A 22268-nucleotide genomic window follows, 5' to 3' on the forward strand; every position below is an offset into this window, starting at 1 on the left:
ATAGATAACGATGCCGAGTCAATTCATCCCTCACCATCAAATTCTCTTGCTCCCGCGGAGTGATTGATTCCATATCTTATGGCATAAGATGAGTTCTGCGCTGCAAAAATGCACGAATAAATTTGAAATTATAACAGAATACGCGCATTTGTATATATATCAAAATTGAGGCCGAGTTATCCATACTGGGAACTCCCAGTTCAAAACACGATAGTCCAAATTGACGAACGAGTCTGATGGGGATGTGATTTGCAGAAAATTCTTTAGAACAGAACATAAAATGACGGCATAGTATAATTCGCGCTGCTGCACCTCCATGTGGCGTAATTCTGCAAATGTGCCTCCATGTGCCATCTGTTGCGAAGGTGATTTCCTCTGGGCTAATCTTTGGCGGACGCTGTTCCATACTACGTAAATCCCTGCGCACGCTTTTCCATGTGGCATAATTTCTCCACGATGTAGCTTCATGTGGCTTAAGCTGCTCAGAGTTGTTCCATGTGGATCAATTTTTGGAGGGGCCCCCTCATGTTTTATATTCCTCGCAGGCAAGCTGTTTCGTTTGGCTTCATTATATATATTTCTCAATTTAATTTTTTGATGAGGATAAACCCTTTTGCCGCATTCCTTTCACGAGAATTTTTGGAGGCTTCCTTTATGATGACATCCCTCGCAGTATCCTTATGAAGATACCACTTCTGCCGGCATTCCTATGAAGATGCCTTTACCTGCCGCATTTTTATGACGATTTCTTCTGTGTCCTTCCTTCATGATGCTTTTTTTTTGTACATTCTAATTATGTTGTTTGTGCGAGTCATTGTGCTTTTGTCGTCTTACGTCACTGTGATGTGTATTCTTTCGCGGCGGCACTGTGATGCATACTGTTCTGCCGCGGTAGTATGATTCTTTCTCTCTTTGTGGCAGTCTTCTAAGGATGCTTATATCTGGTAGGTGACTATAATAATGGTTCTTTCTGTTACATTTCTGCACAGCTACACTGCTCTTGTTTCGTCAATATGAAGATCTTTCTGTGTGTGGCATCTTTCTCAGGATGATATTTCCTGTTCCAATTTTATGAAGTTCTCTTTCTTTATGGTGCGTCAATGTGAGGTGTATTTTCCCTGTAGGCCATCCATTTTTCCAAGATTCATTTTACCGCCTTGCCCTTCTAATATATTTTCTGGCTCGTCATTTCTATAGGGACGGCTTGTTTCGCCGGGTCACTATTAAGATTCCTGTTTGTGTTTCATTTCTTTCCTGACGATAGTTTCTTCTTCGGGTTTTCTGATGAGGTTTCTTAATCCATGTCATTATGGGAATTCCTGCTCGTGTGGCATCTTCCTTAGGAAAAATTTCCTTACCGCGTTATATTCATGATATTCTTCTGCCTCGCTGCTTTTTAAAGATGGCTCTTCCTTCTACTATGCTACCGCGAAGATCTTTTCGCGAGGCCTTCTTTTCATGAAGATATTTCTCTTCCGCGGCATACTTAGGATGCTATCTTCCGGCGGCAGTCTCAATATATTGTTTTGTGTCATTTGTTTCATATGGCTGCTCCCTTCTCCCGCGGGATCGTGAAGATGTTTTTCTGTGTGTCATCTTCTCTACGATGATGTAACCTTTTCCGCGGCCTTCTGAAGATGTCCTTTCCTTTGCGATCTCCTCTATGAAGATGCCCTTTTCCTGCGGCATCGTTAAAGTGGGGTGCTTTTCCTTACTTTTTTTATGAGGATGCTTTCTTCTCCTGGTATCTTCAGGATTTTCTTTTATGCCGTCATTTTGAACATGTTTCTTGGCCCCGATCATTCTGAAAAGGTTTTTTTTTGCCGCATCATGGTGAAGATGCCTTTCTGGCTGTATCCTTGTTGATATGTTGTATTTATTATATGTTATTCCTTTTTATCACAATCCTCTGTTTCCTAATATCTTCAGGAGCGTGCTTATTCTTTTTCTATGTGGCTGCATTATGAAGATTTGTCCTCTTTTTGGCTATTATGAGAATGGCCACCTATTTGAAGTGTAAATATCATGACTATACAGATGCAGTAGTATTACCAAACAGGAATAATATACCGATGTGTAAAAGAGCACCTTTATCCCTGGGGTATTATTGCTTTAGAAGTCATGATGTGCATGGAATACTATTATGTGAATAATAGTTTTACGTGGATAATACTGTTATTTGAGATGCGCAATTGTGTCAAGGGTATAGATATCCCGAAGTGATATTGTATGGAACATACTGATGTGTCTGTAGTATTAATATTTGCAGAATACTGACTTGTCTACTGTTTGGTTATCTGAAGAGGACACACCTGTCTGGTGTACACCCTTTTACAGAATATTCGTGTCGGTCTATAACGCTAATTCTGCGTCGGGATGCACGCCTAGTACTGTTATGTGAAGTGCATGGATATTCCAGTATAACTACTGTCTGGAGACTACTGATGTGTCTGCACCTTCAATGTTGAGGAGTCTGGAGATCCGCATACTACTATTCTATAAAGGTATGAGTAGTGGAGCTATTTGGATCACCTGGAGTGCTATTATACAGACGGAAGCATGATGTGTCAAGTGTTTTGCCTTTATGAGTAGGATTACCCTTGGAGTAGGATTCTTTGATAGAGTACGATAATACAGAAAGTACCGTCCTGTTCACAGTAGTGTTTTGTGGATAATACTTCCATTTGAACAGGATATTCTCTGAAGGAGTATTCATGACTTGGAGTACTGTTATGGGGACACTATAGATGTATGTATAGTACTCATATCTAAGGATGCCCGATATGGCTTGTACGATGCCATTTGATGAGTGCCGAAGTTAAGCCGGTATCATTAAGTAAAGTAACGTTGGGTGTAGAATTCATGACTTAGCTTTGTGCCGTATGAGGCGGTGCCACCGTTACACAACGTGTGGAAACTGCCGTAGTACCTCCGTATGGGAGGTAAACTTCTGTGGGACTCATGGGTGTGTGAATTGCACGATTACTTGAAGAACACTGATGTTATGTACAGAATAGTTTGTCCTGATGAGGACAACTGTCCTTGGAATAACATTATTTGAAGGGTGTTCATGTTGGTTTAATGGCTGGATGATATGACTTGGGCTATTCTGCAGATCCGACAGTTGGCCTGCAATCATTTTGTCTAAACAGTAGAGCTATGCCAAGGGTACTATAATGTTAACCGTATTATTGTGTCAAGGATACTGATTTTCGAGGGGTGTCATTATTCGTAGGGTAATATTCTATGAAGTGCATGCATATTCTACAAAGGTAGATGACAAGGAAGTACTAATGTGTCCCCATTTCCCATGATGACGGATGCGGAGATTCTCGTAGTACTGTTATATGTGGGTATCAATGGTTGGACTATGCTGATATCTGCAAAGTACTGTCCATTTACGGGCATAATTGTATAAAACGTACGGATGATCTGCGGCGCAGTCTTGTGAGTGTACTCATATCTCCCTAGTGTGATGTCTTGGAGTACACAATTGTGGTGGGACTCTGGATATCGAAAGACCAGAGTTATTGAAAACCTTGCAACTTCATGGCCTACCGTTTAGGCTTCTATTATAGGCAAAGCACCCTATTCCGGAATTCATAACACTCCCTGGAGTGTTATTATATTAACAGCCGTATAATCTGTGGAACTGCATGATTGGGGGAGTACCACTCGAGCAAGTGTACACATGTGCGTGAAGGAGTATTGTCTAAGAATTACTTATTCACTCCCACTGGTAACATTCCCAGACTACTATTATGTGAATAGTGGGGATGTTTGCGGAGTATCAATATATTAAGCATAAGATTGTAAAGTGAATACTAATGTACAAGGAGTACTATGATTTAAAGTGTATAAACATGCATGCCGTATCGTTATCTTTATCCGTCGTCCCTGGCAAGAATGGTAATGTATAAATGACAACATTCTAAGTAGTAGACGAATATACTGGGTGTCTTATTATAGGAAAGGTAGGATGATATAAACAGTACCCATGGGTCTAAAGTGTCAATGCTGGTAAAGAATACAGCTGTATCAGGAATATTATTGTAGAGGTTTACCGGTTATATTGTTATTGTAAGGAAGGCAAAATATTATATAACTAAGACAAGGGTGGTAGCACATTCATTTGAAAGAAATTATTGTCCCTGCACTCATATGATATGTAGAGAGAAGGGAAAATGGGAAGTGGCATTCTGTGGAGTGCAATGATATTCAAAATACAGTATTGTATGAGAGATACCGATATTCTCAAGAACCGTGCTTTGAAAGATAAGGATTTTCCTACAATATGGCCATCGAAAATGCAAAAGTGTCTGAATTGAGGGCTATTTGTTCCAAATTTCGCTTCCTATTCTTTGGGAGACAACAGTCATTGATGCGTATAGATCTCTATGAAATAGTATTATGTGAAGAATTGAGGCATACATTCTAAGGAAAAGAGCAAGCCATTAATCACGCGCAGGTGCAAGCGCTATAGCTGTGTCGAATGTATTATTGGCGGAGTAATAAAATAGAAGCAGAAATACTTGCCTAGGGACAATGCAAGGATGCTAGCGGAAATCTTGTTTGTAATGTACACTGTCGCAGGAAGGCTCTTATGTGAAGGCCTCATAACATAGGGTTTTAGATACGACTAATTGGAGAACGTGACTAATTGAGGAATAATGATTTATGTGTAGTATTATTTAAAAAATATCGCTCCCCCCAGGACTACGGGCCTTTAGAATGTACGCTTAGCATACACTCCTATTATATAAACCATGCGTCTATACCTCCAGTATTATTTTGTCTGCTGTATACATGTCTCCTGAATATTATTCTGCGAAACGTTCACCATTTACAATTCTTTTATTTGAAAAATATAATTGCCTGAAAATAACGGATCTCCATGAGAAAAGATTATATCAGAAGCATAAATGTGCAAGTGTTAAAATTGTGCCTACAATACGTTTATATGGCAAAGTTAGGCCAACGGGTCCTATTATTTGAACGATAGAATGAGGCGGAGGATATACACTTCCTTGGAAGACTAATATATAAGGAATACATTTTTCGCGACCATTGTTAAGTATGTGAGAAGGAAACCTTTCTCTAGAGTATCATTGCCTAAACAGTAAAAGAATCCCCAGAGTCACTATTGTGGAGTCGTCAAGATTTAAAGCAGGAAGCACCATAATTTAAAAAGAGATATCTAGTAAGAGATAATAGAGTGGATTCAGCGGTATTCTTGGAGGGGTTCCAATCACTAAGGGTTACATATATATAGAAGATACGAGATGCCTGTGGTATATTTGTATAAACTCTAAGAATCGTCCTTACAACAAGTGTTTAGAGAATAAGCCTCTGTCAAGGGTAATATTCTATCTACAACAGTGCTGTATGAGGAGGAAAATTGTTTAAGATAATACAAAGGTTTAGAGAGTCGAATTCCTTCAGGAGGACGGCAGTTGTAAAGATCATACCATCTCACCAATACACTGGCTTGTAAAATAATTCCATTCCAGGAATACGCATAAACCAATCCTAAGGCTATTCATGCTGTATAAGAAACTGAGGGATACTATCACTAAAAGGGGTTTCAACATACCAAGGTTGCTTATATGTAGGAAGAACTTTTTATAGGCAAAGTAAAACTGTAAGTACAGTAATACGTCGTGAACTGTGATTATTCCCTCTAAATATTATTGTAATATAGATTCAATAATTATCCCGGTACTATTAAGAGACAATGATTACGGAAGATTTGCACACCTGGTTTAATCTGTAGTATTTTCCTCTTAACAAGACTCGAAATCGATGCGGTACTATTAAAATATAGCAATTATGTGAAATGAAAGATTAAACTTCTTATACCCTAGGGGAGAATAACAGATTCTAAAGAGAATAGTACTATATAGAGAAGGCTGTTACTCGTGGAGAGTTGGGAATAATAATAACATGGAACGAGCGAACGAGATAAAGTGAGCATAAGAATAGCAATACACATAAGATATTAAAGAATCATTAATCTGAGAGGGGGAGGAGCCACCATATAGCAGCGGATGACTATAATAGAATGTATATACGAATACAACTGACATATTTGAGAAAATTATCTACTTCAAAGAACGGAGAGAGATCTATGTAACACCATATAAATACACCACAAACCGGTGGAGATATCAACATGACGATCAAAGTAGAAATGCCTAGAAGGAAAGGTAAATAATTAATAAATAAAAGGGAGACAACTCAAGGAGAAGGGATACAAGGAAACATGCTCAGGGGATGAAGATTAGACACTACACCCAAAGCATAGAATCAAGAAAAACAGTAGGGGTGACAAATAAGGAATAATGTGAGTAGCAGATCTTTCCCTCTCACAAGCTAGATATATGAAGTCGGGGGTTTCATGTTTTCTAACATATAGACAAAAGAATAAAAACAGATAATATCTTGAATCTGTGTTGAGTTCATGGAGTATAATAAGTCGTACAATAACTTCATTTTTGTCCGTATTTGAGACTATAGAGGATGCTATAAAGGGTGTTTCCTTATTAACCACTCAAGAATGTAAAATGTTAAGTGGTATTCATAACCCCTTTTATGCATAAGAGAGTATAAGCCTATACAATGCATACATTCCCCTATTGACATAAAGACATGTCCTATAAAGGAGTCTTACCCCACCATAGAGTTATGAGATTCTTCTGAACAATGAGAGGAAGTGAATAAATACATGATCATTTTGGCAGTGATATGGTTCTTATATCAGTTTTAAGTGTAATGATATATGGGTATATAGACCATAATAGAAAAATTCCCTCCCTTAATAATGAGTCCAATAGTTTTATGAATCTATTGTGTGTTATTCCACGTGATTAAATAACCGGAATTTTCGAAATTATTGGTGAGTTCTTGTGAGAATAATCTGAATAAGAAGGGAGCTATTTATATTTCGATAGATTATCATAATATGCATTTATGCCCCAGATGACAGACGAATAACTGTTTAAGTAGCTGGGTACAGAATGTTGTGGATTATATGATATTTTCTTTGCTATATAGAATATCATGAGGGATGATCTAGAAGAAGCTGTCAACACCTGCTGAGCACTAAATAAGTAAGATAATATAGAATAGAGGGAAAGAATCATATAATGGTTAGGAACTTAATGAAAGGACATAGTGTATATTATAGGGGAAAAAGACAGAAAACACAAAGGAAAGAAGAAACAAAACGAAGGAAAAGAGGAATATGGCATTTGCGCCATAAAAAAATAGATTAAGCAATACTCGCCGTTGAATAGGAGGAACTGGTGTAAACAAGGAGACAGTGACAACACAAACAGCGTCAGCTAGGGGACGGCACCGGAAGTAGCCGAAAGGGAAAACTATAGACACTGAAGCAGGTTTAATAAAACATATAAAGGAATGAGACGTAGGAAGATAAACATCATAAGAGGATATTTAAAATAATCAGTAAACAATAATTACTGGAGAAGCAAGGAAAAAGCGACGGACCAACGGAAGCAAAAGGAGAAGAAGAGGAATAAGCAGAAGGGAAGAAGAAGAATATCCGAATTTTACAACGAGTATGTCTCTACAAGAATTAGCCATATGAGAAATATGGAGTCCTATATTATGACATGCCAGACGAGTACAAGACAGGAAAAACTACGAACATAGGAGAAGATGGGCAAACAGGTGGGCAAAGGGAATTAATCTTACAGATTCAGCCGGGGAAGAAAATGAAGACATCTTTGCCTGGGAGGATCGTATTGGGCGGGAATAGCATACCATCATTAGGATTATATATTATTAAAAGACTAAACACCAGACCAAAACAAGCAACCAATGAGGGTAAGGAGGATCTAACAATAATACTAATATATATACACCAGGAAAATGAAGAACCCAAAATCCCAGGAGAACTGGGATGAATAAGAATATGTATATATACCAGAAGCAGTTATCAGAACATCCCTAAAACCTATCTGAAATACTTATAAAGTATAAAATTAATAACCGAGCATACCTACCAATAAAGAGAGGAACCTTGATAAACCAAGCACAACGGACAACAAGACTGCACATTATAGAGTGATATGGAAGTATCTCTATATAGAAGGGGAATAGTAACTGAAGCCCATAAAATAATTCATGAGGCTAAAAAGGGAGCGACCCCCTATATAATATACAAAGAGGAACAACTTTGACCGAAACAGGAGTACCGGAATAAACAGGAGAAGCCGCCAACTTCTAAGAAATAGAGCCAGTTAAATAAAAATAAATGGGCAGGGAGAGCTGGCGAGGAATTAATACAAGCAGTGGGAAGAATGATAGATAACCAAAGTATTAGTGGCACAAGCGACTTCAATAAAGAAATGTCAAAGAAAGAAGGAAAGGCGCAAGGAGAAACAACCAACACCAGACCGGAGCAGAGAAAAATTCCTACCAAGGCAACGAATAAATCCTAAAAACTAGTGGGTTAGCCTTAAGAAAAGGGCCTGTAAAGCTACTCCCCCCAGTAGAATTGAGCATACAGAGGAAACTGATTGAAGAGAGGAGATATGAATAAACAACAAGAACCTAAAGTATAAAACAAAAAAAGCCCCAAACAAAAAGCAGGGGGAAAGTAAGAGGAGCAGTAGAACCAGGAAATTATTAAAAAAGAGGAAGCTATAACACCCCATCATATAAGCTGAGAGAGATTTGGCGGATTAATGAGTAGAACAGACAAAACGACTCCCCCCCAGGGGAAAAGGTTGCAGACTCAGTGACATGCCTGAAAAATACAAGCCAAGACTAAGGAGAAAGAGAACCATAAGCGTAGAATAGCGGGCAACACAGGAACCCGACAAGATAACTTGAGAAGCAAACCATTCCCCAGAAGATGAGAGCAAAGATCAAAATAAAAGGGAAAGACAAAATAAAGAGAAACATCTTGAGGGGAAAAAGCGACCTGTGTTTGAGACCAGGCCCCCTGCATAATATGCACGGAACAGATCGAAGAGATCAAATCGGAGAAGTCCCAGTCCTTTGAGTTACAACTGGAATAATAAGATAGTCGAACAGAAACAACAACTCTATAAGCCTAGAAAACGTCAAGGGACCGAACATACCACCCAAAAGAGCAAAGAGTTGGTAGGATACAGAAGAAGAGAGACACAACCAGACGAATGACACCGGAAGTCCATGAGCAGCCGACTCCCGAAGAGAAGCGGGCCAAGCGATGCAAGAGGAGACGAACCAGAAAAAATATAAAAAGGGAAAAAACCCAAACAATAAACCCAAAGCTGTATGATCTTAAAATTGAGGAGTTAAGAGCGAAAGAGCAATCTAAAGCAAGAGTCAACAGGTTACCTAAGACACCTCCCATGAAAAAAAAGTCAACCAAGCACCCAAACCAGAGAAATAACTAACCAGCCAATAGTCCTACCCTAAAGAAAGAAGAAACAATAATCTCCTAAAAAAAAAGGAGCAGCAATAATACTAAGTAGCAGAATCCGCGAAAGCAAGTGACAATTGATGATATTTCCAACGGACGTATAAAACACCAAAATAGCGAAGGAGGACAAAATATAGACTAGGAATCAACCCCCCTTAAAATATTAGCCACCTCCCACGTGGGAGACGCAAGTCCATCGTAGCAGCGGACAGAATGGCGGATGAGGCCAAAACGAGCAACTGGCTACCTGAGTAGTTCAAGCCCGAAACTGCAAATTAGGAACAACTTAAATTAGAAGAATCTAGAGGAAGCCCAATGGAACCAAACGAGAACCAGTAAGAGTAAGAACAAAGAAGAAAAGGAGCATAATAGCTCCCATCACAAGAAACAACAAATAATCCAACAACTGAGTAAATTTAAAGAACAAACAGCGGGCACATCCTCAACAAAGAAGACTTCCTTCGCATACGTTCAATTACCAGTGAGCCAATAGGCTACCACATCGGAAGCCAACATGTACAACAAATAAGAGCCAAAGTAATCCCACAGGTCACAAATCATAATTAGTCTAATAAGGACGTCTCCCCCAGAAAAGATAAAACTGAAGGAAGGATGTGTAGCAAAAAATATATGGACAACCGGACACTACCCAAGAATAGTACACGAAAAAGAGAACAAAGGATTCAAATCCAAAACGGGACAACAGAATTCAGGAAATTCAAACAGAAAAATGCGAGAAAAGAAGAAGGACCCAAAATGATCAAACTGAAACGGGAAGAAATCGATAGACTAGTGCAATAAAAGTAAACGACGAAGACGCCTAAGACTTTAGAGGAGGCCCTAGCGCTGAAATAATGGTATTTCAATAATTCATTAATAAACCAAATTCCTATTCTCGGAATTAAACGAAATCTCAAGAACCCCCCAGGGAACCCTAAAGACAACATAAAGCACGAAAGCCTAACAGTAGATAAAATCCAGTCCTTTATTAAGGGGATCATGAGATTAACTGAGAAGAAATAAGCCAATCCCAAGCAGTAAATCAAGGGAAATCTCAGGAACAAAACTTGAAGAATGAGGGAGAAGAGATCTAGTACACGCCCAATAAGGAAGGATTAAGAAGAAGGGAAAATATCTATAGCAAAGACAAAATTAATCAGCAGCTACAGGCTAAAGGCCGAGGAGGATCTTCTCTACTTGGAGAAATCAGAAGGGAATCATAAGAGGAAAAAATCACTAACACTTAAAAGAATCTCAAAAGCGAATGCCATAGCCAAAAACTCCGGAACAAGATAACTGAACATGAGTTAAAGGAATTAAAGGAATAAAAATCCGAAGTGAGCAGTAAGAGCCTCAAAAAATGACTGCATCCTAGATTATACCAAAAACACAGTAGAAGCCAAAAAATACCAGAGCCCAGCCATAAAACAGACTGTTTCAAGGGTTCCCAAGTGAACCGTAGAACTAACCAGCCGAAGTCAACCACAGCTGAATAAATATATCAATAAACGTAGTTTCCTAAGACTTTTGAACACAGAACCCTAAGAAGAAATCAATAAGGAAGGATCGGAGTTCCACCTCTCGAAAAGGGTAAGGGAGCTCCGGAATAATTAGTTCAACAGGGAGCCTACACCCAAGACAGGTCTAAGGCAAGGGACGAGTAGAAAAAGGGAGAAGAACAAACCAAAGCCTTAAAAAGCGCCCCAGAGAAAAAATATCTAAGAAACTCTACCCCCCTAGAAAAGTAGAAGAGCAATAAAAAATATCTCATTAGGTTTCCAGGGAATGTAGCCACCAGAACCTCAGAGGACCCCCAGAGGATGATGTCACAAACCTCAAGAGGACCATAATGAAATAATAACTCTAAAAATCAAAATCTCAGGAAAGAACTCCTGATAAGAGATAATAACAAAAATATCAGCTAACCTGAAGTGTAAGGAACACAAGTCTGAACCACCCAAATCAGTGGAATCTGAGGGGTAGTATGAATGATAGGAATCTGAGCAAAGATGAGCCAACAACAAGCCTAATCCCTCAGACCCGAAAGAATCCTAAGGAAGGGACAAATGGAACACGAAAGATTAGCGTAAATTTCCCCGAACAACCCTCTTAAGGGAAGGGAATGGTTGCAGAAGCCCGCCTAAGAAGCTTATGAAATTACCGTAGACGAACTAACACCCTCCTCTTCAAGTTCAAGCGAACTACTAATTCGGAAGCAGCGTCTGAAGCCAAAATGGAACTCACACCTTACCAGAAGTATAGAACCGGAGGCAGCCAACCCCACAAAACAAAATCTGGGAGAATGAGAAGTAATTAGGACACAACAGAAAGTCGTAAAATTAAACAACACCTAGGTTAGGGGATATATCAGAAATGATAACAAATCCCGTCTGCTAGGAGCATTACAGGGATAGTCCAAAGTAAATACATATCATAATCAGGAACCAACAAGAGAGAGGGAACACGTCTAAACGTAGATCTAATTCAGAGTATTTTCGGCAGCAACACCAAAAGTTCCACAGCCAACATCAGAGTTAAGCAAACGTAGAAATAATCCCCAACATCGAGACAGTAAAGAACATAAGGGACGCGAAAGACTCAGATCGAGACCAAGTCAAATAATTAACCCAAAGAAAAATCAGCAGGTGAAAGGAAGGACATTAGGTTTACTAAGGAAAAGGAAAATAAAGGGGAAGACTAACGGGGACAATTAGTCTCTCTATTTATGATACCGATTAAACGGAGAAGTCAAAGAGGTGATGAAAGAAGAACCTGATTCTCTGAAGTTCAGGAAGCCTATATGACCATAACCGAAACCAAATGAAAAGATTCAAAAGTTTCTTCTAGAGGCTTAAGTAACATGACAGCAGTCTTACCTCTTCCGACCCCACTCCCATCGTGGAAGAGCTTGACAGATACGCCTGGAAACAGATTTCAGTCTATCAGGAGAAATCAAAATCTACTCTAAGGAGGACAACGGAGGGATCCAGGGTAGTCTTCAGTTTGAGAAGGGTACCCTAGGGCTACGATACATCGGAGTCCAAGTAGGAATTCCTACAAACGGGTACAGCACTGATAGCCGAAGAATTAGACAAAAAATAGACACCGCTGGAGGAGACAACTAGAAACGTAAAGAGTATCTGATGGACAATCCTAGTCGACGGCAGAACCACAAAGAAGTCTGGCAAAACTAATTAAGGGGAGGTGCTACCGATCCCCTCAACAGAAGGACATGGCGTGATTGGTAAAAGAGGGAGATATGAGCCCCAAAATTCCCATTAAAGCAAGGAGCAACCAACGCCAGGGCGACCCATTCCCATAAAACCCCTCGGAGAATATAGGAGTAGTAGGAATTAGGGGAAAAATGCAGAATAGACAACGACGAATCCTAACAGAATCACGGCCGAAGTAATTCATAGGAACTACCAATTCCCTGTGGGAAAAATATAAATAGGAAATCAGGCACAACGGGTCCAGGCCAAAGAGACAAAAAATTCAAACAAGGAACAGGAGTTAATTTCCATATGAGAAGACCAAATCATTCGTAACTCGAAGATAAGTAGAACAGGAGGGCAAAGCGTCATAGGACTAGGGGAAATCGTGGAGCAGATGACAGAAGAAAGAATGTGGCCACAAATCGTAAGGACGAGATAGAGGAAACTCAGGGCTGACGGGGCTTTGGTTGGAGAAGAAAGCGGACCAGTTATCCTCAAAAGAGGCGGGATATCATGAAAAATGTGACAGAGGGGGAAAAACCGTTTCTTTACGAGAGGTCTTAGGAAGGAAATGAGGACGAAATAGGGTGGACGAATAGATGACGATAAGGTCCTAAGCCGAAAGAATCTATCAGATAGGCTAATCCTCAGGCGGTAAATTAGTAGTGAGCGAACTAACGATGATTAAGACAGAAGCAATCCGCGAAAAATACAGGGGTAAGATCCAATTCTAAAAAAGCATCGGGAGCAACACAGATATGGAAAAATTCTTCATTCTCCATCTCCATGGAGGCTCCGGGGGAACACTGTACCACGAAGTAGAGTTAGAAGGAAGATCCTAGGAAGGAGTCCCACTCCTCTCGAAATCTGGGTCTTCAGATAAGTTCAAGAGGGTCTAACAGAGAAGGGAGTAGCTCCTGCTGAATAAGGAGAGCAACAGTATTTTATTGTAGGCAGAAAAGGCGGGTTCCGGAGTACCAGTCAATCCTCGTAGACAGAATTCCAGTACACCAAGGGGCCAGGGCGATCCCACGTGAGAGAAGGCAAGTGGTGAGTAGATAGTGTTATTCAACAACAGCAGGGCAATAGGGCAAGAAAAACAGGAGGGGACGAGGGAAAAATTCTGTACCCTGTGTCAGGGATATGAACCCCATCAACTCACCGCAGGGGGGACCAATAGAAAGCACAAGAGTTAAGAGTGAAGGAGGATAAATTGAAGAGATCTAGTGAAGCGCAAGAAGCCGTTGACAATCACTGGGCTTCGTAGAATAAAAGTAAGTGAGATCACCTAGGTCCTAGGCGCAGAAGGAGGGGGGGCAATTTCTAACATAAGGGAGAGATCGTCTGAATTCGTTATAAGGAGCAACGGATCTAAGTGAAACTGAGTCTGACCGGGGTACATAGAACAGGACGAAGCAGGAAGAAATCAGAAGCTCACAAAAGGGGGGGAGCAGGAGAAGATTAACAATCTACCACAGCAACGAAGGAGCAGACGGAGGGGAAGGATAGCTCAGGAAAACAGAACCTCAAACAGGCAAAAGATAAGCTTGGACCGGAAGCGTCGTTGAAGTTAGAGAGGAGCATACGAAGTATGTCAGAATCTATCGTTCAGATAGAGGAGCCAGATCATCCAATTAACATCGACCAGTGCCCGACCACAGAGTGAACAGGAAGAAATGAGCAATTGGAGAGTAAGTGACTATCTGCAACAAGTTTTAGGAGCAGGGGGGACCAACCGAGGTAGCATCCCGCACACCCAAGAGGGTGGAGGAGCTTCAAGGCTAAGGAGTCAAACAAATAGTTCCCCAACAATACTGACAAGATGGCAAGGGATTAACGAGGCATTCGAAGGTCAGGAGGCCAAGGTGGAGAGTGTTTGGAAGTATTCCAGCGGCGTCTGTATGGGGTTGGATGTATGGGGTTGGAATTTAACGAGAACAGAAGAAGGGATCATAACGTATGAGTCTGGAAACTGTACCCCAGGAGCGACAGGCTATGGTCGTGGAACGGGAGGGAGGACACAAGCATGTCAGGGATCGGCCGGAGATCTACAATGGAGCCACTTCAAAGGTCAAAGAGAATATAAGGATAATAATAGATATCAAAGGGAGTTCTTTGCTTGTAGGGAATTGGTAACAATTCTATTAGGCGTCTTTGGCATGACTAATACGGGGGCTAGGGATGCAAGCCAGGTGGCCAAGGGGAATCCATGTGGGAAGTTTTATGACATAGTGAAGAAATGGGGAGGAGTCCAGATAGCTAATCAAATAATGGACGATTGGTTTCTAGATCAGGGGAACTCCCCCCCTAGATCAAGGCTCTTTGGCTTAAAAGTGGGGGATTTATATGAGAGAATAAGTGAGTTTCTGTATGGAGATGACAAAGGAGATAAGGCTCTATACTGTACGTATAATTTTGATGAGGGAAGTGGACAATCACTCGGGCACAGGAAATATACTACGGGGGAGAATACAGGGAGCAGCCTGGGCCAATGTAACAGCACAATTGAGGAGTGTTTGGGCCATTTAGATAGGAGCTGGAACACTGAACAAGACACCCCTGGTGAAGTTCCACAAACCACTGCCCAAGTCGGGAGCCAGGTAAATGGAGAGAAAACCCCCACTTCCGCGAAACCAGTCAAAGATGGCAGCGGAATGGACGGACAGGTTATCGAACAGACAAGACCAGAACTGGATCGGCCCGAGGGGGGGGGATCCGATTTGGATTTGGAAGGGAATGCGTATGGGAGTTTCTCACCCGGAGCGATAGTAGGAGGGTTATCTAGTTCCTTATTATTCGCATTGGGTTTGTATGGATATTACCGTATTTTCTTAAGAGGAAGATTTGCCAGTAAGGGACGCGAAGGCACCCGAAGCACGTGGCGGATTCTAAGGTAGGCGAGAAGAATAAGACAAAGCTGACGTCCGGGGGGGGGAGGGAGCGCACGGAGGGGCAGGAGTTTTTGAAGTTATTGCTGGAGGCGGGTCCTGGACGGTCTGGGGTTTATGAGATTCGTTCAGGGATCAAATATTAAGTTTAAACTACGGAGTCTGTGGGTTAGGGTTAGGGTTTATGGTTCAGGGTTCAGTGTTTAGGCTTTACGGTTTAGCGTCTAGTGTTTAGGTTTAGGGTTTAGACTTTATCTCTTAGGGTTTACCGTTTAGGATTCAAGGTTCAGGTGCCAGGGTCTACGCTCCTAGGATCTACGGATGAGGGCTCAAGGTTTAGGGCTCAGGTTGTAGATTTGACGCTTTAGGCTTCAAGGTTTCAGGGTTTATCGTTCAGGGATCAGCGTTTAGGTTCTATGTTTAATGTTTCGGATTCAGGCTTTAGGATTCAGGTTACCGTGGTTAGGCGATAGGCTTTAATGATTAGGCTATACGCCTTATTTTTTGCTCTCATGGTTTTTCCTTTACGTGTCAGGGTTTAATCTTCAGTCTTTTGGATTTAGGAGGCAGTCTTATCGTGATCCCCGTAAAGTTCAGTTCTTGGGCTGCATCGTCTAAACCTTTGTTTTCAGGGAAGTTGATTCAAGTCTAGTGTTCATCATTCACGTTTGGGTCTTACTTGTCCTGTTCTTGGATTTAATGTTAGGGATAATATTCAGGCCCTATTTAACGCAGATGGACTGCCGGTTTACCCGTACTGTTTAGAATTTAGTCTCTACGGTGTATTGTTTAACGTTATAGGTGTGGATTCTTCCTCTGGCGTGCCCCGGTGGTCTCTTATCATGTATTGGTTGTCATGTTTGGTGTTAATGATGACCTCCTGCCCCGGAATCCTCCCGTTGGAGGGGCTTCATTAAGGATCTTTGCTTGCTTTAGTCTGTAGTTTCGGATGTCCAGGTCTCAGGTTTCATATTTACATTTTATGATATAGGATTTAGATTTTATAACTTATTGGATTCTATTTAACTTTGCTCTTTAGGGGGTAAATTTTACGGTGTACGCTTTCGTCTTCAGAGCGCCAGGTTCTATGGGCTTGTCTTTACGTCGGGGGTTTTAGTGGTACTTTTGTCGGCTTCTTTGTTAGGTTTACTGTACAGATCTACTGTCCCTGGGGGTATATTTACGGGCGAGGTGGAATTGTTAGATTTAGGCTCTATGGGTTCTTTTCATCGCTGGTAGCTGCCGGATTATGGTGTATACTTCACTTTTTTGCTCTCAGACTGTTTCCTTTACGCTCTACCTCTTATGTTCAATGTATAATGTTTCGGATTTGGCGGTTCACGTTCTATGTTTTAGGGCTCATATTTTCGGTTTCTCGTCCTCCCGCTAACACCTCATCTCTCACGGTTTTGGGGTTATCTCTCAGGTGTATACTACACATTTCTGCTTTATCCATATGGCTGATACTTCGTGATGTCAGTTCAGAGTCTATTCCTTATCACCTGACTGCCTATTTCTCCGTCTGTATATTTATTGGTTATCCCACTCGCCTTTAGTTTTCATTTCTTATTCTTCATCCTTTAGGGGGTATCCTCTAGGTTACAGCGTCCAACTTTCCGCTCTATGATTAAGGGTTTGGAATTTAAGGCTTTTTCCTGTTTTGTTAAATCCTAGGCTCTAACATTCATGGGGTCGTTTTTATTTCCTATTGTTTAGTGAGGATCACGTGGGCTTCATGTAGTTCCGTGCACATGGACTGGTTAGGCGTGGAGTTGGGAGTTCTACAGTGTCGCTCTATTTTGTCAGTTTAGCCCTCCCTCCATGATCATATGTTGTCCATGGCATGTTCGGTAATCTTTGCCCCTGCTGCGGTTCCCTACGCCTTAACTTCTTCTTATTATTTCTTAGGTCTGTGTCCTATCTGTTTGCATCCCTCCCTTGCTAGCCCTCTGTAATTTCTATGGCTCATAGTCTATGGAATAGTGCTAAAGAGTACAGCTGTCTTTAGAGGGTCTACCTGTACTGCTCCGTGTTCAGCCAGCTATTGTACGGATCGACGCACCACTGTGTAAGCACCCGTTTCATCCGGGTTTTATCCATTGTCAGGCTTTCTGTTCTCATTCCTGCTCTGTAGGTTTTCATCGTGTATTGTGCACTCTGTCCCTCTTAATTTTTAGGATTCATGCTTTATCTTTTATCCTTATGGTTCCATTCCTGAGTTTACGGGCCAGGCTTTATCCTCTACGTGTACGCCCGCATCTTTAAGTTTGTTGCCGAGTTGCTGCTTCTACTGTTTAGGGTTCACCTGTAGGGTGCGATAAGTAACTGTAGACGACTGAGGTTCACTAATTAGGCCTTAGGTGTCTCGTGACCATCTTCAGGGTCTTACGATGTAGGGCCTAGCTTTTGGGTTGTATTTTTTGGTGTTTAAGCTCCAGATTACATGGTTCAGCCTCCACTGTTTATCGGTGAGTCTTATGATTTACGGTGTACTGGTACGCTTTACTTTTTATCCCTACGGTTAATTTTTTAGATGTTTCGCCTCATTTCGGCCATCTGGTCCTATCTCCTACCGGCTTAGTCTCATGATCCTGTTTCGGATTCTGACGGTATAGGGTTCAAATTTCATGGTTGCGGATTCAGCTTTACTGTTTACCCCTGAGGGGATACCCTTAGCGTGTACTTATCTCCGATGAAATGTACGGTTCTCCCTGGACGCCTTATCTTTACGCTTTATAGTTTATGTGTACTGTTCACTGCTCAGTTGTATTTGTTATGGCTCATACTGCAAGGTGCTGTTGTGAATTTCGTCCTATTATTCTTAAGGGTATTCTCCCAAAGGTTTTTGCCTTAGGGACAACGTGCAGCTTTTACAGGTATTAATTGGGGCGCCATGTTGTATTGCTTGGTTTTTACTTTTTAATGTTTTGATATGGGGTGTATTACTTGGGTTCCAAGGTCGAGTCTTTGTGGTGTATGATTTATTCTGCAAGCTATATGGGTAAATGCATATCCTTCCTATTTCTGATTGTGTCATCAGCCCCTAAGGTCTATTCTTTACGGTTAACCATTTAATGCTTTCCGCTCCGGATTTATAGTTTGGACGCTAAACAGCGCCTCAGAAGCATCATTGTCCACTTTGCGCCTCCAGGTTCTGTTCTCCCCTTTCGGATTTACTTTATCATCTCCTCGTCCTTGTCGTAATGTTGCGCTGTTTGCCTCTTTCTACGCCGCGTTCTCCTAGTTCCTCTCTATGTTGTCTTTTCAGTTGTGTGGGAAGAGGGAATAAGTGAGATATTTCTAGATTCTTTATTAACCTGCCCATATTCAATATATCTTAAGTGTCTTAATATAAAGATACGGAGCAATCAATGTTCAGATTTGGTCCGTTTCCTGTATTGAGATATATACAGAGGGACAACAGTCTTACTGACCTAGTGCTATTTCCTTGTCTGTCTTATTCTCATCCCTTTCCCATAGGATATATTCGTAAAATCGGGGAGTTATACATGCAGCGATGACGCGCCAGATTATACAGCACATATTCATCTATATTAATGTTAATCTATACTGTTGTAAGATCTCTTGCCCATGAGTTGTGTTTCATATTCAGATGTGTATCCTCTTGTTCGTCTAGGTCACTAGTGAATTCTTCTTAATAAGATGGATATTAGGGGAGAGGTACACAATACGTTTGCTGCTTCACAATTCTTTGAATGTCTTTATTGAAATGTGCCAACAGAAGTTGAATGATTTGTATTTATCACTTGATTTCCTGCTTCTACAAGGAATTGTTACAATCGACTTCCGAGTCCAGGCGGCTATAGGAGAGTATTGCACAACATTTCGATCCACTCTTAGAGGAGATATGTTGCCGGTTATGAATTCCACTTCTGTGTTGGAATGCTTGTGTGCTCATAGAAAATATATGTATATGTGACGCCCATTAGATCATTCCTTGTATTTATCTGAGGATAATAAAAATGGCAGTGAGAGATATCCTGCTTATTACTGCTATTCAGGAACAACTGTGATATATTCATACTATGACTGTTCGTATTTTATGTTTTATCATGCAGAACAGAGTCTATCATTTTGATATCACCACCTTGAAATACAGACAGAAGGAGGCGGATAAATAGTATAGATTTTGTTATTTTCTTCCTACAGACAGAGCTAGGAAGCCGTCTCAGGATGGTAGAAGATTAATATTGCGGTGCTAATTTATATGTTTCCTTATGTACACAGATCTAAATAGCCCTCATTTGTTGGGGTCATTCCCATAGTTCAGACGAAATTGAGAGATTTTTTACTTATGCTTACAATATATGCCGATGATAATGTCATCGCGGACAATCCATCGGTTATATCGGAATTGTTTGATTACCGTTCTGTATTAATGTTGTGTGCAGTCTGAATAAACATACTTTTTCTATAAAATTATATTTATGACTATTATATATTATAGTGTATACCCGCATTGTGGAGATATTATTCGGCTGATTTTTTAGGTGTAAAATGCCATAGGTATCAGTAACTTATTGCTACTACTTGGAACAGGAAAGCAGATAATTAGCCGTGAGATGGCTGTTAGCATTTCTATTATTAAATTGCAAGAAAATGTGTTCCCAATCTGTGATAAGAATATCTTAAATATTTCTTATTTCTTGTCAATTTGCGATATTCACTTCTTATATCTATTTGTATGCGCATGGGGGAAGGCTTCTATGAATATTAAAAAGAAATTTAGCGGAAGAATGCACCCCCTCTAATGAAAGAAAGGGGCGTCTTTGTTCTTCAGATAAGAATATAACAGACCCTCAGGGGGTTGAAAGAATCTCCTGGGGTACGTTGTTTTTACTAAAACGAATTCTCCACTATAATGATAGTATAGGAGGAGGCGAAGCCCAATTATCGATAATCTCACCAGTACTTCTTAATTATGTTGTGTATAAACTATTATCCGTAACATTACATAAAGGCAACTGTCGTTTAAGTATGAAGAATAGTGACATCCGGTTTAAATCTGATTATTAGGAAATAGAGAGGATATCATAACTCTTAATTAATATATTTTATTTGAGCGCGTTAATATAGTTATTAATGAAAGTATTTATATTTATTTATGAGGGATTTTTATGAATCATTTCTTTCATGCTATGTTTTACTGAGAGGTTATTATGCATAAGAAGGCTATTGATTATTTCCACTAAATATCTTCTAGAGAAGTATGAGGATTCTTATCTAAACTGAGAAGTTACAAGGTCAATGTGCATACTGTACTGAGCCGCTATTGTTCCTTAATATGAAAAAGGATGCTTAAATTAGGGGGAATGCCGTTGGCATATATATACATTGAAGTGCGGAATTCTGGTAGTGACTCAAGGATAGGTTTTACTCTAAGAGGTAGGTAATATGAGAGAGGATATTCATAATGTTGTATTATAATACAAGACATAAACAGTCTATAGATATACATTTGATTTAGAGAGGGAATACCATAAGTATTAATGCTCACCATTATGGACCTTCATGTCTGTACTTAGTAATTGTAATATGTAATAATACAATTTTAAGTTGTATGCGTCAGTACCACTGTTTCTATAGTTATATTGGAATCTCATTTTATCTTTTGTATTATGCGTATCGCAGCATGAATAACGTTTTGGGGACATATGTGAGGATTAATGAGGGAATTAGGCATTAAGGCAGACAAGGTAAAGAATCTTTACTTTTTAATTTTGTGCGGGATATATGCTCAGATTGGCAAACCATTCGACAGGATTTGGGAATTTCCCTCTAGCTTACGCTATAAGCAGCCTATTCACATATGTTCTATATTAATTGGACGAGAGGCGAAGACAGAGTACCCTGTGGACATGTAGTTACTGTTGCTGAGTCTTGCTATAAAAATGTCCTTTCCAAGATAGATGCAGAGTAATTGCAAAGGAATAGTAACACATATTTAGTCCAATTATATGAAGTTATACATTACATTCTGGTTCATCGAATGCATTGTAGTTATAATTCGTTAGAATAGAGTGTTGTCTTTTGAGGAGTGCAAGACGAAAGTTGTGTAATTTGAAAAAGTAGAACGATTTTCATAAGTGTCCTCAAATAAGGCATCCCTATCCGTAGTGTTAACTGTCATTCGCCCGAAATTGAGAAAAATATGGAAGAATAGAAAAAAAGGGCAGGATGCTAATCACTTCTTAAACTGATCCTTACATGTAAATTAGGGTAGAAGTTAATGAAATTCCTAAAGAGCCTTCTAATGGGAAGAGCATATTTATAGGAAGAAATAGTAATTTTCAATTACTTGATAAGTATGATTGATAGAAAGATATAAATAAGAAAGAAACTGACTTCATAACTATGTTGCGAATACATAAACTATCTGCACATCCTATTTAAGAGCTCTAGCGGTATAAAAGGTACATGTAGTTGAAGTAACTACTAACAAGAACTATTAAGCCTTATGACGCTTTTGTTTCTTTTCTTAAATTATAAGAGGTTGAGAGTGTGTACATATGAAGAAAACGTGTATCACTTTGTATATGCAATAGTAGTCGTTTAATAAGCCAGATTTTCCTGAGGACATCGTACCAATAGTATAAATAATGAGAAGTATATGGGACAATAAAAGGAAAGAAATGTTTATGCTATTGTCGCCATGGCCACCATTCTGTAATGCATTTACGAATGCTGACATAACCGTATTGTGTCAGA

At 40.1% G+C, this 22268-nt stretch overlaps 3 protein-coding genes across 3 annotated transcripts; all 3 read left to right on the forward strand.

Annotated features, from left to right (window-relative positions):
• Positions 1 to 7634: 7634 nt before the first annotated feature.
• Positions 7635 to 7928, forward strand: C922_05494 (hypothetical protein; the record flags this gene model as incomplete). The annotated part of the gene is made up of 1 exon (XM_008821065.1): positions 7635 to 7928. One exon carries the CDS (start codon positions 7635 to 7637, stop codon positions 7926 to 7928), a length of 294 nt encoding a protein of 97 aa, XP_008819287.1.
• A 3492-nt stretch (positions 7929 to 11420) lies between these two features.
• C922_05495 (hypothetical protein) lies at positions 11421 to 12561 on the forward strand (the record flags this gene model as incomplete). Its single annotated transcript, XM_008821066.1, has 4 exons — positions 11421 to 11522; positions 11691 to 11745; positions 11969 to 12081; positions 12352 to 12561. 4 exons carry the CDS (start codon positions 11421 to 11423, stop codon positions 12559 to 12561), a joined length of 480 nt encoding a protein of 159 aa, XP_008819288.1.
• A 1766-nt stretch (positions 12562 to 14327) lies between these two features.
• Positions 14328 to 15548, forward strand: C922_05496 (hypothetical protein; the record flags this gene model as incomplete). Its single annotated transcript, XM_008821067.1, has 1 exon — positions 14328 to 15548. One exon carries the CDS (start codon positions 14328 to 14330, stop codon positions 15546 to 15548), a length of 1221 nt encoding a protein of 406 aa, XP_008819289.1.
• Between the last annotated feature and the right edge of the window lie 6720 nt (positions 15549 to 22268).

The sequence above is a fragment of the Plasmodium inui genome (genome assembly GCF_000524495.1).
Source record: "Plasmodium inui San Antonio 1 unplaced genomic scaffold supercont1.82, whole genome shotgun sequence".
Taxonomy (NCBI): domain Eukaryota; phylum Apicomplexa; class Aconoidasida; order Haemosporida; family Plasmodiidae; genus Plasmodium; species Plasmodium inui.